The 21,595-nt window shown below is 32.3% G+C and overlaps 1 protein-coding gene across 1 annotated transcript in view; it reads right to left on the bottom strand.

Moving 5' to 3' along the window:
* The window catches only part of LOC123714234 (neuroglobin-like), a 63,363-nt gene that overhangs the window by 17,857 nt on the left and 23,911 nt on the right, over positions 1 to 21,595 (bottom strand). Inside the window, exon 3 of the mRNA XM_045668432.1 lies at positions 9,582 to 9,919. Within this exon, the coding sequence (XP_045524388.1) occupies positions 9,582 to 9,769 (188 nt within the window). The 5' untranslated portion in view covers positions 9,770 to 9,919. The remainder of the gene's footprint in view (positions 1 to 9,581; positions 9,920 to 21,595) is intronic.

The following is a 21,595-nucleotide window of genomic DNA, read 5'->3' as shown; positions in this document are numbered from 1 at the left end:
ATCGAACTGATAATATATTAATCATAAAATATACAGTGTATTCTATATCTAACTGATATTATACATATTTCTCACCCTATCATACGAGAAAGTGGTAATTGTACACATATAAACCCATTGGTGCACAACGCGTTTAAAAAATAGGCCAACACTCCTCCTGTGAACAGGCTATATTTATTATATTATGGACAGAACTGGGTGTAATGTTTTAGCTGATAAACATGAACAGTCGAGAGAATCTTCGTTCATTAGCCACTCGCCGTGGCGCCGTAACTAGGTCACCAGATACTGGGACGGCCTTATTACATTATAACTCTAACTATGCCTACTGTTATTTAATATTTAATATGATTGAATGAAGAAAAACTGTTTTTTATATTTTCAAAAGCGATGTTTAATTTAACACCTAATTGGTGTTCCTTTGAAATGTTAATACAATTATCTTATTTTTGCTAACCGTAAATTATCTAGTTATCTAGTGAGTGAGAACAGAAAATAATGTATTATCAATCTTAATTTTTTTTTTTATATAGAACTGGACAGGACGTTTGGCTACAATGCCACTTGATGTTAAATGAGATGCGACCTATTGGGGGGAAGGCCTGTTCACGAGGTTTCTATTCAACCAATTCTTGAATAAACCCATATCATACTGTTTAGGGAAGATGGAAGGACACCACCACAACCACACCAGATCTACAAGAAACGCCGATCCAAATCGTTCAGTGTGGCAGCTGGGGATGTCAACGAGGGGGTGAAACTCCAGCGTGATTCTCGACGAGCGTTGTTTGAAAGGGGATGATGGAATCAGGTTGTGGAGTCTGAATGTGGTTTTCAATCCAAAGAATCCAAGGCACGCAGATAACATTTGGCAGCACCGGTTCAGAGATGACTGGAACACTCGACACAGCTCGATAAAGAAGCTGTTCCGGTGGGAAGAACTGTCGGACTTTTGGCAAAATTACCCTTTCCTGCCTCCTTAGAGTGAATGAAACCTTCAAAGCTGAGATCGGCTGACAGCAACTCTAAACGGTCACCTATTTCCAAAGGAATACCCTGGAAGGTTGGGCTGAATACAAAACGCCTTTTTTGCAACAACACCACCATAATAACACCCATTATTCGGGTTAAATTGGACTAGACGATGTGAACCACAATCCGAAACCTCCTTTAACACACACATAAGAATTTATTTTATTTAACACCTTGCGTTTACGGACATAAATTCTTATATAATAATGGTATGAAAAGTTATTAATGAATGCTATGTATTTATTTATGATCTGTTTTTTTTATACAAATAATAAATCACATTATTACGATAAACAATTCTACGGAGGAATTCACAAAGCGGTTGAATAAATTTCATATAACATAAACAATTCTATTGAGTATGTTGGTCTATTTAGGTCCCGTATTTTATGTATGTTTTATTCAAAAAATCTTCTAACACTTTTTTTTATATTACTTTTAGTATTAGAAATAGATGAAAGACTATATTTTAAAGTTGTTGGTAACGCAACTGCCATACTGTACGGTTGAAACTGCCATACTGCACATGGACGTGTGAAGTGTCTGTCGCGTACGTCAATTTAATATTACTGGTGAATTAGCCTAACATAAATTATAGAAGTAATTAGTAATAATAATTAAACTTGGGTGAGACGGAAGATCAACGTCCTTTACACAGCTAATGAAATGGCATGTGTCTGTCTCTTTCTAAGCATTTTTTTGAAAGATGGTTGTAAGTTATCATTACACCTTGCCCCACATGACATCTAGATGGAATTAATCATAATAATTGTTTTTACTCGTAGATATTAAAGCGTCTCTACAACCCATACACGAGAAACGTTTGACGGAATTTGGGTTTGATTTGCAAATTTGTCTTACGGTTATTCTTTGTATAATGATTTAGAATAGTGGAATTTTGACGTCAAAGCGAGTCGCTAGTATATGATAAATGGAAAACTATCAAATAATATGTACAAAGTAGAAATTTTCCATTGAAATTCCTGGGACGGATAAAACATCCAATCAGCTCTGCTCATTCTCCGGGAAACTCACGTTTTGCCATATTCCATTAGTTGAATTTTTAGTTGTAAAAATGAAAAGCTTTTTCTGTTTAAAGATTTCTCTTTTAGATAAAAGAAAAAACTTGGAAAATAGGTTTATATCTTGTAAGTTTCGTTTTTAAAGGATCACTGAAGGTTGACTTTATAAATTTGTATTTCGAATAATGTTATAATTTAAATACAAAAGTATTTTACAATGAAATACTTCATAATTTTGTAATTTTAACCCGTAATTGCTCTTGTGCTATAATGTGATTTTTTGACGATGTAAAATAAATTTTCTATCCAACAGTTGAAATTTGATTTTAATATTTAGACTACATTAATTGTACGCACAACGGACCGACTACGCGTCTAAGTGCGGAAATTGAGTCCACCCTACCTTGTATTAAATTTTTTGGATTTAATCGATTGTAATGACTATTACAAAGTATGGAAGATAAAAAATCCTTGTACTAAGAAAGTAAGAACTAGTTTTGGGAAGCTAATATAAATGTCAATATACAATATATATGTACCATAAAAACGGTGTCCGTTGATAAACACATTATAAACAATAATTAGAAAGCTATAAACGCAAACAACGTTCGCCGTATATGTAAAAAGGTTCTAAAATGTCGGGTCCCGATTCGCCGTATATGTACATCTATATTTATCACCATGTAAAAAGGTTCTCAAATGTCGGGTTAGCAGGTAAAGAAAAATTAATATTAAACACACAAAGCTTTTTTGTAATATTTTTTTTCAGCAAAAACAACTAATTCAAAGCACTTATTTTCAAAACAATAATTTAGTAATAGAGGTAATAATAACATTTTCAATTATCTAAACGATACACTGCGGTTACTTTAAAAGAACATATTTCAAATATATACGCCGCTTAAAAGATAACATTATTACAATAGAAAACTTTAAGAAAACAGAAAACCTTTCCACAGTCCCAAGGTAGTTGATCCCAACTTCAAAGTTTTTAACTTTGTAAAAGTGATTAAAGTAACGCAAGCTTTTTCTACTCTGGTAAACGAGTTTGAACTTAGAGATGTAATAAAGTCAGATATTCTAGTGGCAAACATATAAAAACTTATAGAAAAAACTATTTCTGTATTTCGTAAAAATTTAGTTTTAATGCATAATGGCAATATTAAGAAAAAAAGTTAGACAGATAATAACGTGTGTAACATAACAATTTCCTTACATAATAGATCAGATCAGATTTAAATAAATGAATGATTTGGAAAAAAATAGCTTTATATAATTCAATTGTTATTATATAGCAGGTAATAAACTTGTACATGAAAAGGTAAAGTCGTGTTGGTCTAGTGGCTACGGCTCTTATTCCTGAGGTCGTAGGTTCGATCCCCGGCTGTGCACCAATGGACTTTCTTTCTATGTGCGCATGTAACATTCGCTCGAACGGTGAATGAAAACATCGTGAAAAACCGGCTTGGCTTAGACCCAAAAACGGGGTGTGTCAGGCACAGGAGGCTGATCACCTACTTGCCCATTCGGATTAACAAATGATCATGAAACATATTCAGAAATCTGACACCCAGACCTAAAATGGTTGTAGCGCAACTGATTTATTTTATTTTTAATAAAAAATGTTTATAATATAAATAAGATAAATATATTTCTTTAACAAAATTGATATTGTAACTCTTCCATGAATTTCAATATCAAATTTTAATTGAGAAATAAAAATGCTAGTTTGTTTTTCGTTTGGAGAAGTTATTTGATTTGCTCGTGTCCTTTATTGTAATGTATGAAATATAAATTTTTCAATTGTTTTTATATGCTGTAAAGCTACGTTTTTTTACATTATTTTGATAAGGCCGAATTACGATCCACGTAGATTATCAATGAGTAATTATGTGAAATTTTTAATTATAAATATTATAGCTCGCTTCCAGAGTTCTACTTGATTAATAAAGCTCTAATAATATAAGGCTATTTATTAAGCCAGTACCCGCGTATGTACATACATACAGTCTACAGTAAGGAAAGGAAGTAATTCTTAATAGTCACATGACTATTAAGAATTACTTCCTTTCAAGAAGCTTAAATCATATTTGTATGGAAGTAGACGCACGTAGTTTGTTCCACAATTCATGGTTCATGACCATGAAGGTTAAAAGTACCTCAAGTATTTTTACGCTACACTAATCAACAATTTTGAAATAATGTTACGTAATAAATGCTTTTCTATTTTAAAAATAGTTAAATAGTCAGTGAGTTTATTTTATTTTAGTCTTTAGTCGCACAATTTGATAGTGAACAGCTTTTTATGTTTTGTCTGGATTGTTTAGAATGTGTAGCTGAACTCTGAAGCAGTTTTTGAAGCTATTTTTGAAACTAAATTCATGTGGAGTTAAGAACATTGTGAACGACTCTTGGTAAACTCAAATTACTTTCTTAACTAGTTATTTTCTTTTCACCTGCACAATATTTTTCTTAGCAACTATGCAAGCAGTTACACTCTACAAGAAGTAATGATGGAGTGCAAATTCTGTTTATCTTAAAATATATAAAAATCGGCTCTTGTAAAGCTACACATATAAAATTTTATTATGTTTATTATAGATAAATAGTAGCACTACAACCTTTTTAAGTTTAGGCCTCATATTTCTGTATTTGTTTTATGATTATTTGTCTATCTACTAAACAATTAGGTGATCAGTCTGACATACGCCGTCGACTTTTTGGGGCTACGGCAAGCCGGTTTCCTCTCGATGATTTCCTTCGCCGTTCGAGTGAATGTAAAATGCGAACCTATGTGTTTCGCATTTAACACATAAATGCGTTAAATGTCTTTTTTGTCTGTACGAAAATAGACTATAAATAAAGTCTATTTTCGTACAGCTGAGGATCGAACCTACGATCTCAGAGATGAGAGTATCACGGTGAAGTTACTAGATCTACAATGCTCATGTTTATTTGTTATTTTTAAATTGTTTTACCAATATTAATGTTTAAACTAAAGTGAAACTTTGCACTTACGTTATGAATTTACCCACGTGTGACTGAGTGTGGAAAATGCTATAAATAAATAAAAAATTGTCTGAGACAAAGCCTGATCCTTAAGCTAGAGGCTCTTCTGGGAGCCAGCTCTTAGGTTTCTGGTGCAGCGTAACGGCGTATTATTTTCCGTACATTAACGAGTACGCAAGGTGAAAGTCATGATAGTACATGAAGCCAGAATGTTATGTCAGGACCGTAGTTTGTAAAAAAAATGTTTCAAAGTTTAATGACATTATTAAAGGAAAATGTATTTGTCCCTCTCGTGTTCCTCATAAGCAGTATACAAGGCAGATAAATTCTTAAACAAGAATTAAATTCATAATTTTTTGTTAGCAAAGAAATTTTGTATAATACCTTTTGAACTTTTTCTGTCTAGAGTTACCCAGTTTTGAGAGCTTTCAGTTGTATTGTTTGTAGAATAATTCTGCCAAATTTGTGCTACATTTCAAAGAAAAAGTTAGTCTTACAAATAACACATTGTAATGAAAATTTACATATAAATAATACGCATCTTTAAAAATACGAATAGCATATAAAAACTTTACGGCTGTCAATCTTGTCCACTTTTTAGTTAAGCAAGTTGAACGAAGAAATAAAAATGAAACAGTTGCAACATCGGTGGTTCGAGACTGTATATATGTACGAGTAAATAACATACTAGTTTCTTTATTTTGTTCAACACCCATACGTAGGTAAAACAGTGACCATATACCTACCATCCAATCCTGTACTAGATGACGCTAGCAGCCAACATGGTTTTTGAAATTTACAGAAATGACAGAAGTCAACATCACCACGATTGAATACATTCGATACTGTTTAATAATTATTTGATTGTAAAAAGCCTTAAAAGAAATTGATAACTTTAATAATAGACTTGAAATGTCGTTTCTTTGTTTTCAAATCAACGCAATTCTTTATTTGAACTTACAATTCCAAATAAGATAAAATAAAATTTTATATATTCCCAGCAAATTAAAGTATAATAAAGTCCCTTCCGTATTAGAAAAGATGCATAAGTGAAATACTAATAACGACATAAATTTTAGATATAAAATAAAACTTTAAAAACCAATGCTTTTTTATCCACACACAGAGAGACCCTGAGGAACAGACATCTGGAATTGGTATAAATATTACAAGTTGTTTGCTTACCTAAAGCCCACACCCTATTTAATTACCTTGGAATATTGCAGCCTATTTATCCTTAATCTAACTAGATACCGTCATGATTATAATAAGCCTTAAATCTCTATTGTATGAGCATTTGACGTCAGCTTAAACTAATGGCGCAGTTTATCTTGAAATGATGGGAAGCTCAGTACTATTATGAAATTTTGGCAAATTCTAATCGCTCAATTTTAATCACTGCTGCACTCGAGCTTGACGCGAGACTGTGGGGCTACACTCAAAGCCCTTTGCTATTCAGAGGGGTAGCGAGACCCTAGCCCTGAACTACCGTCCAGTCTACGGTCACCCCAGACCTCACCCTCAAGCGTCTCGCTGGTCAAATTAATTTAATATGTGCGCTCGTTAATGGCTAACATCGTGGGGAAACTGGCAGTCGTAGACCCCAAAACCCTGCATCAAAAGCGAAATCTATTGGCTTTGGTTAGTTTACCTTGTCTTCCGTACAATGATATACTCACAATAATAATAACAATAACAAAGAAAAATAACGTATTTTTTAAGTTGCTAAATTAAATAAATAAACACTGCGCAGCAGTGTACGAACGTTCTTTTATACGTTGCGTTACCTCTCGGGCTATTTGTATTTGTGACATTTTTGACAACTGTGCAGCACAATTTTTCCAGCTGCGATCTGTGCTCAAGCAACATATCGGATAGCCCATGCCGGGATACCCTCATGCTAGTCTCGAGCTCCAGATCACACCTGGCCCCTGCAACAGTCGCACAGTCATCAAGTAAATGAACCACCGTTTGGTCGGTTCTGTTATCACAGTCGCACGCGGGGCTTGTCTTCAGTTTGAGTCTGTATAAATAGTGTCCAAAAACCCCGTGGCCTGGATCGGTGCCATTTTTTTTCATTGACTATTAATAGTTACACCACACAAAAAAAGAATGCAGAGAGAATAATGACAAATAACACACAAATCTATAATCTATTGTCAGTTCATAAAGCACGCGAAACGTCTCTTAAAGGTATATTATCAAAAAAACAAATGCAATCTGATAAAGTTTAGATATAGGTCATACTTTACGCTATCTTAACCTAAAACCTATTATTTATGATTAACAATAGTTTAAAAAATACTTTATAGCAGTGACGTAAATCTGTGATACGTTATATATGGTGAAGCAATATTCTCACTAGTCGATACTTCATAACCCTTCGGATGTAATAGCTTTCCTGTCAGACGGGTTGCGTTTGAGGCATGTTTAGTTTATCGTTTTAATTATTTAGAAGTGACAATTACGAGATTGTTTTACAAATTACTCTAATTGCTTTTGCTGTTTACATAATTGTTCTGTGGAACAATATGGGGCAAGCGTGTCTTGGTATGGGGATGGTAATATAAAGTGTGTCCACCAAAATGGTCGTTAAATATTGATGTTAATATTACATAGACAAGCATTTGAAATTGGATTCTCTTTTTACTAATAAACTAAAGGTTTCTAAACGATGCTATTTTGCGTGAACAATTTGCTAGATTTTGAAAACTGAGCGTTTCTTGAATATTTTTTTATATATAATAAATAATGCATTGGTTTTGTATCAATTAAATTCGCTTATATAAAGTGAATATATCTTCAACATATGCCGAATTGTGGCATTTTCGCGTTCATTATCAAAGACAACATGGAATGGAGTGTTAAAGAAGTAGGATTGCAGTGATAGCCTTGCACAAAGTGTGTATGGAGCAGTCGGACATATTGGCATCAGTCGTATGTTCGTATATCGTACTATCAACAGATACTCGTATAACACTTTGTCTGTCGAATACCAGAAAACATCGCGGCGGCCGTGTGCTGTTATAACTACAAAGGTAAATGTTGTTAAAGCCAGAATTCGTCGAAACCCCATTAGGAAGCAAAAACTGTAATCGCAAGCGATGAACTTTCCCACTATAAGTCTTTTGCGTAATATAAAACAAGACCTGAAGCTCAGTGCTTGTTGTTGATATACAGGATATGCCCTATATATAACGACACGGCGACATTGGGTCTCTTATAAAATATTCTTACATGTTATTATTTTTAATGTTTTTATTGAATTTATTAAATAAAAACCTACCGTAACTTGGTAAATATATCATTATAATATTGTTTTTTTTACTAGTGTAGTTAATGATTAAGCTCATAATCTTGGAAATTAACAAAAAAATCGCAGCGGTAAAATACCGCAATATCATTTGTAGATATACCGGATACAATCAATATTCATGGTATATAGGTATTATTTATCATATCAATAGTGTTATAAAGATTAGGTTTTGAAGTTTGGAAAAATTACTAATGTTTGCACTTTTTCCGTTTCTGTTTTACGGTGAACTAATTTTTTTATTAAAAGAACTATTTAAATTTCTTCAATACGTATTCAGTATACATAAAGTATTGAATCGACATCTACTCCCAAAACACTGCTAATCACGGCCTATGATAGATTTGTTGTTGAGTAAGCCGAAAACAAAACGAAATGTTTTAGATTCGCCGCCAATTCACAAAAACAAATGAATGCAATATACTACATTAGGTTAACAAAGAATTCTAAAATTGAAATTAAAAAAAGTTTTCACTAACAATGTTTCTAACTGGCCAGTTCTAAACATTTTCAGTGTTACCCACGTATTACGAACGAGTTCTTCACACTTTTATTGAAATTTGTGAATATATCGTGGTCCGTTGATTCAATCACTCTTTGATAAAACAGACCATTTATTCATGGTTGCATTAAAATCAGCATATAAGTATAAGGAGACTGAAAGCAATGTGCTCATGTAAATATGTTTGATTATACTGACTGAATGCAAATCGGTTGAATGTATGCAAATTACTCGTTGGATGTTGTTACGTAAAATAGGTATTTTAGGAAATTTTGCTAGATGTTCACGTTTGTGAGAGGAATTTAATAAATTTATATATAATTATATACGATATAATTATATACGTAAATAAATTACTGTATAAGTCTGTACATTTAGCTATTCTTAGTTTAATAAGCGCGGCGATTTCCTAATTCGTCGGAGATCTGACCCAGGTAGAGACAGGATCTCTCTTCAGTATTTACATTAGATAGCATTAGTTTCATTAGCATGTAATTATATTTGCAAAAACGTGAGTGATATAGAGTAAAAATAATAGTTCGTTGACCCAGGAACCATTTAATTACAAATTTGATAGAAGATAGTTTTTTTTTCATTTGAATTAAGGCTAAGCTAATGCGAGTGCCAAAGTAAAATTAGAAGTGATTCCGGGTGTCGATTATCAACGAACGCTGGGCGAAATATATATGTAATATTGACTTACTTAATAAACATGCATATGCCAGTTTTCTCCATGGCTCGCGAAATTCCCTTCCATGATGCTACCATGGAGTACTTCTGCTTCGCAGTTAGAGGCAGGCGCGGATCCGTTTTCGGCGGCGGCCCCTCACTCAAGACCGCGTCACCAGACCTCCTCTCCGACGAAGCCAGCTTTCCCAACTGACAACCCATGGTTTTCAATATAGCATCACATACAAATCACTATTTCACTGCACTTAGTTTCATAATTTTATATAAAACTCATCTCTCACAACTACACAAACACGTATAGTTTCTTTAACTGCCGATCGTGCGCATCTTTATCTTATCTTATCTTGCTACCTGCAAAAGAAAATCTTGGTTAAAATAGATAATTTGTTGCTTAGACAAGGATTGGCAGTAAAATGTTATGTACACACTGTTAGAGACATTTTCATACACATACTGTTGTCCCTCTCCACCTCTCCAATGCAAGATTATGATGCACGGATGCAAACTTCAAAGAAGACAGTCGTGAGAATCGAATAAATTCATTAAATGAAAGCATAAATATAGTTATAGTATTAATTATGAAAAACAATAATTTCGATTTTAAATAAAATTAAGCTTCATTGAATGTAATGTGGAAACTTTTAACTACGAGAAGAAATGAAAGGCTTATTAGTTCATTAATTTAACATTATTAAATAAAATAAAATTATCATTATAATATATAGTACAAGAATGTATAATAAGCACTTTCCAGATTACCATGCCATTGTACAAACCACAGAACTTCAACATAAATTTATAGTTCTCGTATCCAAGTCAAACTAATAATACAACTTCGGGAGTCTCTCTATCAGTTTGTTTATCATTTGGTTACTATATATTTGGTTTCTCTATTTGTTGTGTATATTATATAAAGTCTTTAATAGAAGCTATTAAAAATAAAATTGGCGCGTTCTATAGTCTATGGTTCGATTATACTCTATACTTAGTTACGTTCTTTTGATTACCTATCATAATCTCTGTTATGTTAAAACAGTAAAACTTTTTGTCAAGTAAATGATTGTTCAATTACACTCTGTTGAAGCAGAAAGAGCAGTGTTGCCATTGTTAAACGTGCGATCCTCATCCCTGAGGTTCGAATCGCGGCTTTGCACCAATAAATTCTATGCTATGCTATTGCTATGAAGCCAAACATTGTGAGGAAACCAGCATGTCTCAAACTCCAAAATTGATAACATGTGTCAGATTTGTATAAAAAAAGAAACGGATGCTATCTGAGGCCAAAACTCATATCGATTTGTAGCACCATAGGATTATTATTATTATATAATAGAATAATTTGAAAGCATTAGTTATGAGTTGCTGAACTATTATGCAGATCTGGAAGACTAAACTAATGTTTAAAAGAGCACAATAAATATTTAACCCGGCCAAGTTAATTGAAAGAAGTTGGCAGCTTGCCAACTTACGTAAGTCGATATTAAAAGTTTAACTTAAATCACTTAAAGCCATCGGCTACACGTGAAGATATTTCTTGATTAAAGTGCCTTATAAAATTGGTTTAAAACGAAAATTGTTTCAGTAAATTGGAGGGTGAGAATGTAGCGGCATTGCTCGTATTTCGTTTCAGGCGCTTTACAATTATCCCTGTAAGGGCGACGTACACCTTTCCTTCCAATTGCACTTCGGCAACAAAAAGGCAAATTATAACTTTTGCAAGAAGTTTTAGATTTGTATTTATATCAACTCAATTATTTCACCAAGAATGAACGTGGCTCATAAGAAGAAATCCAGTAATATTCATCAATAATTATGAATTTATTGTACACATAAAACGAGTGATTCAACAAACAGCGAAGTGCTTCTTTTATTACTTATATTCCGAACCGTGTTCTAAATCTAATTGAGCTAACAAAATATTTTATTTGTATATCCCTTTATAAGATGTAGTAATTGGTGATTAAATTTTAAAAGCATTATTAAAGAATATCCTTTCTTTTCGTTGTTACATTTTGTTTAATATTTAATAGGATACCATTTTTTATTTGTATAAATTATAATTTTTTATACGTTATCGCTGTGCGAAAGATTACAATAATTAGTTATAAAAGGTAGGTAGTAAAAAGGTAGTGCAAGTACATTGAAGAGCATTCATGAGATGTTAGAATTAAACAATATTAAGTTCACAGAATAAAAGTTACAACTAGCTAAGTTTGAAGTTTTGTGAGAGTTGTTGATTTTCAAGGTGAAAACGAAGTTTTAGGTCCTGAGAACGACTACTACTTCATGAAGCCTTTCCCGAGTGCTACAGTACTCACTCATGGCAGTCACCGCAGTTGCGACAAGTAGTCAATATTTGTCTCCATGTGTCCTCTAAAAATATGACACATTGTATCTAACAAAAACAATTAAAAACGGTATTAGCCAAAAGCAAAAACATATACTACATTTCAACTAACTATACCAAAGCAACGTAATTATCTCAAAAAAAATCACCAAATACCACTTTACCACAAACTTTAAAATGTATGATTTACATGCGAGGTACAAAATACCCCCAGAAACTCGGCCTGGCAATGTTATGTGAACGTGTATGTGTGTTTTTAAGATCCAGAAACTAGCCTTGGCAACGTTTTGTGTCAGAAGGAAACCTCCAGAGCGTAGTCCTGGTAAGGTGTTTTATACGACACGTGTAACCAGCGTACCGGCGGACAAAGTTGCTATTGTAAAAATAGGTTATAATTCATGGTAACATCCCATAGGGCCAATATTGATAAATAAATTTATAATATATCTAGTAATATAGTTTATAAAAATATCCAAAAAATTAAAGAAAGGTTCTGTAGAAAATTTTAATGAATGCCAGAAATAATTAAAGCCGACACGAAACGAAATTACGCCAAAAATCCCGAGCCGCTGACAAAGGGACATAAATGAGAGCGTAATCTAGTAATGTCCTGTTTGGTTGACAAATGCAATTAACGCTGATGGAACATACGAGTAATACACATGAGTCCTACGTAAAGAGTATAGTAGAAAGGTTACGGTTTATAAATAATAGCATTTCTTTATTTCAGATATCATTAAAATCGTGTTAAGTTTTTAAACCGAATTTGTTCTAAATGCTGTAAAAATTGGCAATTGCCTTCTGTGCCTGACACACGCTATCGACATTTTGGGTCTAAGTCATGCCGGTTTCCTCACTCTAGAGTCAAATCTAATGCCGGACCTGTTTTCAAATATTCACTTAACCTACAGAAATAATATTATTTGTTTGATAACGATAGTTATGAGAACAAAATATTCAATGCTTGAAAATAGTCAATTTCGACTTTGTCTCTATCACATGTCCTACACTTTACACAAAATCTAGCTAGTGTTGGACACTAGTAAAATTCCTTTTGCATATTTTTTGTACTCTTTTTACTCCATAACGTTATGGAGTAAAAATCTATTTTAAACCAGCATAGTAAGTTAACACAGTGTATTTTAGTTTTTATGAATACAATTAAAATATTGTGCATAAAAATGCCTTTTGTTATACGGTAACAATTTAGTTTGTTGTCTGTGTCTCATGGGATTCGCGCGGAAAGTTTTTTAATCTGTGGAGCAAACTTCCACATATTGCCAGCTCTGCCTTTTGTTTAGGTTCAACTCCTTGTTTGTTTATTATTTTTTGATTTATATTTGAAATGATTATACAAAACAATGTATTTTCGTTAATTATTTCACAAAACAAAGTTATGATTTATGTCGAGTTTGATTTTAAAATGCCCGGTTCAAAAACCGAATTAAGTTGTCAAAGTTAACTGACATCCAATAAAATAAAAAAAAACCCATTGACGTCGATAGCTGTCATAAATTTTCGCGCCTGAATGCTCTCAAAATTTCCCTGAAAATGACAAACTAAATTATTCTAACTCAATTGATTACGTGAAATTGAACAGAATCGTATTTGTAATAAAGACTAGTTTCCAAAAATCGAAAAATATGATAATTGTGTAAAAATAAACCGTGAATAAGTTTGTCGTGACAAAATTAATGTTGTTTGCAGTAGAATATCTTATTCAAAAAGATTAGATGAAAACATATACATTAACTATAAATATATTTATACTTATACTGTAAAGAGGAAAGATAACAATTAAATATTTCCTCTTTACAGTTTGCTCTTGGCTCTAAAGCTATTGATTTGAAAAAAAAATTTATAATTAGAATCCTACGTTACCCTGATGAACACAGAATATATAAATTACGATAGATCCAAAATGAAATAAGACTAATACAGCTTTCTAAATCGCGTCTGCTGCGGAAACTATTGACGATAGAGCAAAGTGATGTACTACAGTATTATAGATTCCATCAATATATACAAAAAAAAGTAAGCGCTACCATATTTCTAACAAAAAAAAAAATACATTTAAAATCTTATTTACCGGTGTCTTAAAATAAATATTATCTGTGTTTTTTTACGTCATACTTTATATGTCAAAGCGAATCATGATAAATTAATTTGCACTTGAGTCTTCCTGCACATGTATCGAATAGACCTCGATATCTCATTACTTTATTGAATAAAATGATAGCGATTTTACTTGAATAAAAAATTAGGGATATACTTAGCAATATAAGTAAGTATAATTTTATTGTACACTATATCGTATAAAAATGCTCAAGATAGAGAGAGATGGAGACAGTTGGAGAAGGCCTGGCCTATCCTCTATAACCTCTTATACCCCTTAACCTTGAAAAATATTATTTCTGTTTAAAATGTGTGTGCAATGTTTGTTAATGTTTATAGGCATGAATGGGATTTAATTATAAATAATAATAATTATATTGTATCCTGAATTTTTCATTCATTAAAAATCGTACTCGTAATAAAACCTAATCGTAATCGTAATAAAACCTAATTTTATTTTTACCAATAAAAAATAATATCAAGAATTACTTCTATGTCTCTTTAAGAACATGTACTTTTGATGGAGATCCCGAATTTATAACTAATGCTTTAGAACGGCCCTTTACAGTAGAAAAAGATAATAATTATGAAACCTGTATAATTTTCAACAAATTTGCGAATAAAAAACTTCCCTTCGGCAATTTCAAAACGAAACATTGCCATTAACCTGGCCTTTGAATCGTCACAAATAATTAAAATTCAGTAATTTTTTTAGGTCTTTTCTCGTCACAAATATATTAAACATCTATATCTAATGTTAAATATATTTTACTCTTTTGTAAATTTTAGGATTATTAATAAAGGGAAATGTGTAGAATTTGAAATGTATATATGAAACTGGCATATAAACGTAATTACAGTAACTAACAGACGTACACAGAGTTCTTTATTGGTGTTAACATTAAGTAAGCCTAAAACTTTATTAACAATTTACTATTTGCGTCTTCCAATTCGTTCCTGAAAAATCACGTCAGTCCATTTTTAATATATAACTGCATCCTACGGTTGCAACTACTTAATCACAGTCTTCTGTCTCATTCAATTGTTTTCTTGTTTCACAATAATTACTATTCAGATTTGGATTTTCTTTTTAAAACAAACCACCTGTCAATGAGCACACAAAGAAAATATATTTTTTAATTGGTAACTAATATACCATTACATGTAAAATTATTTAAATCAACGGCTATCGTGTAAGCTTGGTCTTTGAATGGCAAAATAACTGGTAATTTAAGTCCCAATTAACGCTTAATTGTGCCCCAAATCCGTTGAAATTAGAGGCTTAAGTGGAATAGGGGGATTGAAACACCAATATTTTAGGTTTATAAGTATGATTTATTAGTTAGACCTTAATAGCCAAAGGGGCTAAGAACTAAATTACGACGAAAGTAATAATTTAGTAAGACTACACTAAGATTTTTCTTACTTATAAATCACATTACTTATTAACCTTTTAGGCTATCTATTAATTTACAATCTTATGTAAATCAAAATATATTAATAAAAATCCAAAAAGTCTGGTCCCTGTGGTAATATACCTTTTATACTGATAGCAACTCCCTGCTATATTGCAAATCTTTCGTAAAATAATATAAGATTAAACCAAAACTTGCCGTTTATGTTATCATCGAGGTAATTATCGTTAAAGCCGATGCCAGTAACCATATAGAATGATCTTAATATAACGTTATTGTTCTATGAATTGATAGTATATATTATTCTAATAACTTCAATATGTACTGTTGCAACTCCTCAAAAAATTTGTAACAGAAAATAATTGTATATTACAGTGGAGAGGTTTATTGCCAGTTTTTCTCAACAGGTCTACGCTCTTGATTTGAGAAAATGTTAAATGTAAATTATATTTTTATTTTTCACTAATAACGATGTGATCATTATACATAAACTATATTTAAATTTAATGTAGGACTAAGTACGATAAATGCTTCTACTAATTCGATCAAATTCACATAACATCTTTGGTCGTTGCAGCACAGTGGTTTCGAAGCTATTTCCCTTTAAGAAGCTAGTGCAACCACAATCTTATTGAAGGTTCCTTTGAGAAGATTACTTCCTGACCCAAATTTATCTAGTCAGTCGCCAGCAATGTACAGAATGAATGAAAAGCTGAAGAGTACAAATGCATGCCAAAACATTTCAAAATAAAATTTGTAATCAATAAGACAATTATTAGTAGACATTTCAGTTTTATAGTAATAGTAGAACTTCATGTGACCAAACTAATATTACATTACTATAATCAAAGTGTTTCTTCAGTGTCGCTTCTAAATATGTGTGTAATATACATCTTGTCATCACAGATAAGGTATAATAGGAATAATCCCGTTTCGAGGTTAACGGTTTTGTAGGACTTTACACAAAAGACGGCTTTATCTTTTATGTTACTAGATATTATAGAATATATTAATATAACATAATGTTTTAACTGACTCTAAACTCGAAGGATGTATTTTTTTGGTTATTTTCTAAGAAATATACATTAAATTTGTCTAATTTTACATTTACTTCCAGTTTACAAATCAAGGGCCTCGAACGGAAGAGAAGAACTGGCAATAAACTCTCTGCCACCCTTTTAAATTGCCAAGTTATTTTTTATATTACACATCGTTTGTAAGGAGCTGCAACCATGTTCCATATGACATCTTAAGTAATAAATAATAATAAAATAAATTAAAAACAAAGATTTGTCTCAGATTTTCAAAGATCCTCTATCAGCATTAGGTATGGTGAAATAGGAGCACGCACTTACATTCTCGTGAGAACAACACACAAATACATAGTCGAAATAACTAACATCACCGCATACACGAATTCAAGTACGACCACCACCGTACGAGTCACCACAAGTAGCACCCGTTCACCAGTATCACGCATGGCCAGCCATCGGCACCCTCGCCATATTTTAGGGCATATATATTTTATATATTAAAATACCAAGAATTTTCTTTTATTTACGTGGTGAAATCTTAAACATTTCCTTCTCGCCAAAAACTGTATATCTAATAGACACATTTATAGATCATTGAGTCTTCAATTTGACATTCTCAATATCATCGAATCCTTATATTACTTATGCATATCGCAAACAAAGCCGATAATGCCATTGTATTGTATTATGAACACGAAGAGGCCGAAATTCCGTAAATTTTGACTTAAAGGCTGAGAAACTTTTGTGTCACATGAATTTCAATTTACAACATTCGACAATTTCCTTAAAATGTTTTTTCGTTCTCCGAGAATGGGTGAAATTAATTTTAAATGATATATTTGTCATGTTTAATATTTATAAAAATCCAAGTTTATAAGTTAAACATAAAACTTATAAATCAATATGAAAAATATAATTAAATTTTGGTTTCGGGCGTAGAACCTATGCTTGCCTTGATAGACAAGCCTAATCGCAAATATTTCTCTATTACTAACTATTTATTTGTATTGCTCCGTAAAGAAAAGAGTATTTTACTTAGAACGGAGCAGTTGTATAGCTGTTTAGATTTTATAAAAATAATACATATTTAATATCAAAGGAAGTATATATATATAGTTCAAATATTGAAATCTAACGTAAATCTAATATAGACCACTAAAATAAACTGATAATATAAAATAAACAAAGCGGTATACGGCGAGTGTTTGTGTTACGTTATTTTTAACAGATTGCTCAAGAAATATCGATTGCTACAAAATAAAGTACCCACAATAGTTCAGTTCTAAAACTACGTATACCCATAATGTTTTCAGCAATATTAAAAAAAAACTTTCCTTCCGAAGTACGTGTTCCAAGCAAAATCTTTAGCAAATCCGTTTATAAAATATCTATCGGTGCGCCTTTTCGCGTTACCCCATTGGGAACTCTCGTCCAGTTTGGCCCCAAGGTCAAGCTAGTCTCATCTGGCCATCATATTTTAGGGTGCCTCTGTCTTCTGTTCCCATTTCTTGACTACCACGTTTGCCCAATTTATCAAGTGACCTGCCCATCTTCATTTTGATTGGTCGACACGAGCAAGTATAACTATAACTTTTGTATTTCTACTTATATCCGAGTTTCTAATTTTATGACCAAACCTTATCCAACCATACATACTCCTTTTCATTACCGTTTGACACTTCGCAAGTCTTTCTCTGTGACTGTCAGATATCAAGTTTCGCATACGTTATGCAGTGAAGTGAAAAAAGCTTTTACGAATATATTGATTCAAATTTGATACGTGAATAAAATATAAATATCATTTTCCGTTGTCGCTTAACTTGTAACGTATTATATTATTGTACGTAAATTTATAGTAAATTATCTATTTTATATATTAGTGAATAAACCGTTGGTGATCTATATGAACCACTACTAAGTGTATATTCTGTATCAGGCGTTGATAGTTACAAAAAGCATTCCTCTGAAATATTTCCACGTTGCCACGTTCACAACACCTGCGCTCTGCTCATGCGTCATCAGAATCTTGAGGTTGATACGCCCCACTGAATTGTGCGAACACAATACAGCTTTTAGCATAAATCTCACATTTGAGTGTATATATGGAAATAAGATTCTAAGAGCTTTCGATGTGTTGGACTAAGAAAAATCTGGATTTGAATTTTATTGAGATTGTATAGAATGACGTAATGGAATTATTTTGTTTACTCTCGCAAAAACATGTTGTGATAAGTTTAACGTATATATTTGGTTTTTTTATCGTAGCTCGATCGAATGGACTAATATGTATTTTCTTAGAAAGCTGACGTGAAATTTATTTTTGATACAATTTATGAAGGTCCGGCGTTTCAAGCCCGGTTATTTTATTTAAAAACCCAAAACTAATCAAGAATTTCTTTTGACTCGATTTATGTGTGTCAGGTATAGGTTAAGTTGTAGAGCAGTGTTGGGCTAGTGGCATCAGCATGCGACTCTCATCCCTGAGGTCGGAGGTTCGATCCCCGACTGTGCACCAATGGATTTCTTTTTATGTCGCATTTAACATTCGGTGAAAATATCGTGATGAAACCAGCTTGTCTTAAATCGACCTCCTACTTGCCTATTAGATTGACAAATGATCATGAAATATATACAGAAATCTAAGGGATATATATTAAATCGTATAAATGTATTTTTAATACAGTCTGTAGTAATATTATTCTTAACCTACATGTCAATCAGCCAATGAAAACACATTTAAAAATGTGATCCCTGTGGCAGTGTACTTATTAGATGATACTTAGATAGATTAGATGAGCGTGGAAAGCACCAACTCTGGGGTCAGTGGCAATAAATACAACATAATAATAGGGTATCCCGGGATGGACTTTCCGACATGTTGCTTAAGCACATATCGCAGCTGGTGCTGGATCGCACTGACATTAATAGCACGAGAGGAAACGCGCGTGGCGCCGGTCAGCGGGCTCCGACTCGCCCATAAATATCATGACGATATTTCCGGAGTAGTTGTCTCCCAGACCCGGCGTGAGACGCCAACCCTCTAAGTTAATAATGTCCCTTTTTAAGAAAGGGGAGACTTCCACACTCCCCTGCTACCTAGCTACTCGGTCACATATCTGACTGAGTGCGTGCCCGATATGTTAGTATGTAGGGGTCCTTCATAAAAAAAACAATAATAACATCATAAAAGCTAGTAAATTAAAAAAATCCTTCTTAATTAATCACTATTTAAATAATGATTAAGAGCAGGCTATTTGTGTGTTTGAATTAAATAATTGTGTAAATTAAATCAAGTATTAAACTCTACGATTGTATATGTGAACGGTTACATAAGTTCCAATAGGAGTCTCTCCTAACTTTTGAACAGAAAATACAACAAAACGTTCTTATTGCCGCTGGGAAGTTTTTTACTCTTGGCAATTACAAACGCTTTAATACTGTTCGAATTAAAACATTTTCATTGCAAAACGTACAACGAATACGTTACATAATCATATTAATTGACAATATTTTTTTTTCCACTGCGAGCGGAACGTACCCATTACGGACTCTGCTATAATCGTAATGATGACTTTCATGCATGTGCTTCCACCAAAGCGGAGACGGCATATATGGCATTAGAATCTAGCTAGGTAATTCAATAAATTCCATTAAAGCATTTTTATTCAAATTCAGGGCAGCTAGCCCACGCGCACTTTGTTTCGCCTTAATATTAATTTACTTAGACTATCTTTTTAATTTAGTAGCTACATACCAACATAGTGATAGTTCGCTTTTCCTTTCATAAAAACCTTCCTCATAGTTCAAGGAATAAATAAAATATACTCGAATTGTAATGTCGTCTTCGAGATTTGCGCTTACAACATATTTTGCTTCATTCTTCTTTATAGTTAGAATTCACGCAAACCAAACACAACATAAAATCCTCTTTGCTAGAGCGTATTTGTAGGAAAAATAATTATTCATTAAATGCAATGATAATTGTGTATGCAAAATATTACATATCCTTTTAATACTCCAGTGAATAGACTATCACGCTCTTAGATTTACTATCATTAATGAAAATATTGATATAATTTATAACAATCTTCCTACTTACAGTAATTTTGTGTATTACGCTCTTAATTAATTGTAAGTTTGTGTTTCGTTTTTATTGCTAGTTTAATATTCATGTTCTAGTATGATTTATGTGTGTATAAATTTTGTGAAGTCATCCACTTACATATTTTAATGCTTAAAATGTTGTTATTTTAGGACTTATAAATGAATAGTGTTATCGACTATGCTACAATTTTTTTCTGCTGCTACGTGTTTTTATGATTTATGAGTCTGTCATAATAATTATATCTAAGTTGCATTTTACCTAAGCTAGATAATCTCTGGAATGTCGAAGTATAAATTAATATATATCGTATCAAGTACTTAGGAATGATAATGGTATCTATAGATACGATGTATCATTATTGCGTTCAATACAGATAATCATCATATAATGAAAATACTTGCATAATGATAATACAATATTATTGTTGTAATTTCGTAAATTATGTTCAAAATCGAGTCTAAATGATAATTGGCGATCAAAAAAAGAGTGGCGGAGAGTTTATTGCCAGTTCTTCTCTTCCGTTCTTCGTCCTTGATTTGAGAACTGGCAGTAAATGTAAAATTAGGAGTATTTTATATACAATTCTGTTTTTGACGTTCATAAGTGTACATTGTGTTACATGGGTACATTCATATGGATGAATAAATGAATTTGTATTTTGAATATAAACCTCACCAATTATTTGAAAACATTTTTTTTTAATTTTAAAAACCGCTGCTTTCCGCTGTGATGAAAAAAAATATACGTACTTAAGTAAAAACGGTGCAAAATGTATAATAATACGGGGGTTGTGCTTCTGACAATTGACCTAATCACATATACATTGGCCAGTCATGACATCGAATCAATTATGACAACAATTAAATAAAAGCATGATTGTTGTTGGTACGCATTCAATGACGAAACAATTATACCAATAGCTGCAAAACTTGAGTTACACAGAAGTGGAAGATATAATGGCTGTTATTATATAACGTTCCTCACTAATACAAACACAAAGTCTGCCATTCG

The sequence above is a fragment of the Pieris brassicae genome, chromosome 9 (assembly GCF_905147105.1).
Source record: "Pieris brassicae chromosome 9, ilPieBrab1.1, whole genome shotgun sequence".
In the NCBI taxonomy this organism is placed as follows: domain Eukaryota; kingdom Metazoa; phylum Arthropoda; class Insecta; order Lepidoptera; family Pieridae; genus Pieris; species Pieris brassicae.
This window is presented reverse-complemented; position numbering and strand designations above follow the sequence as displayed.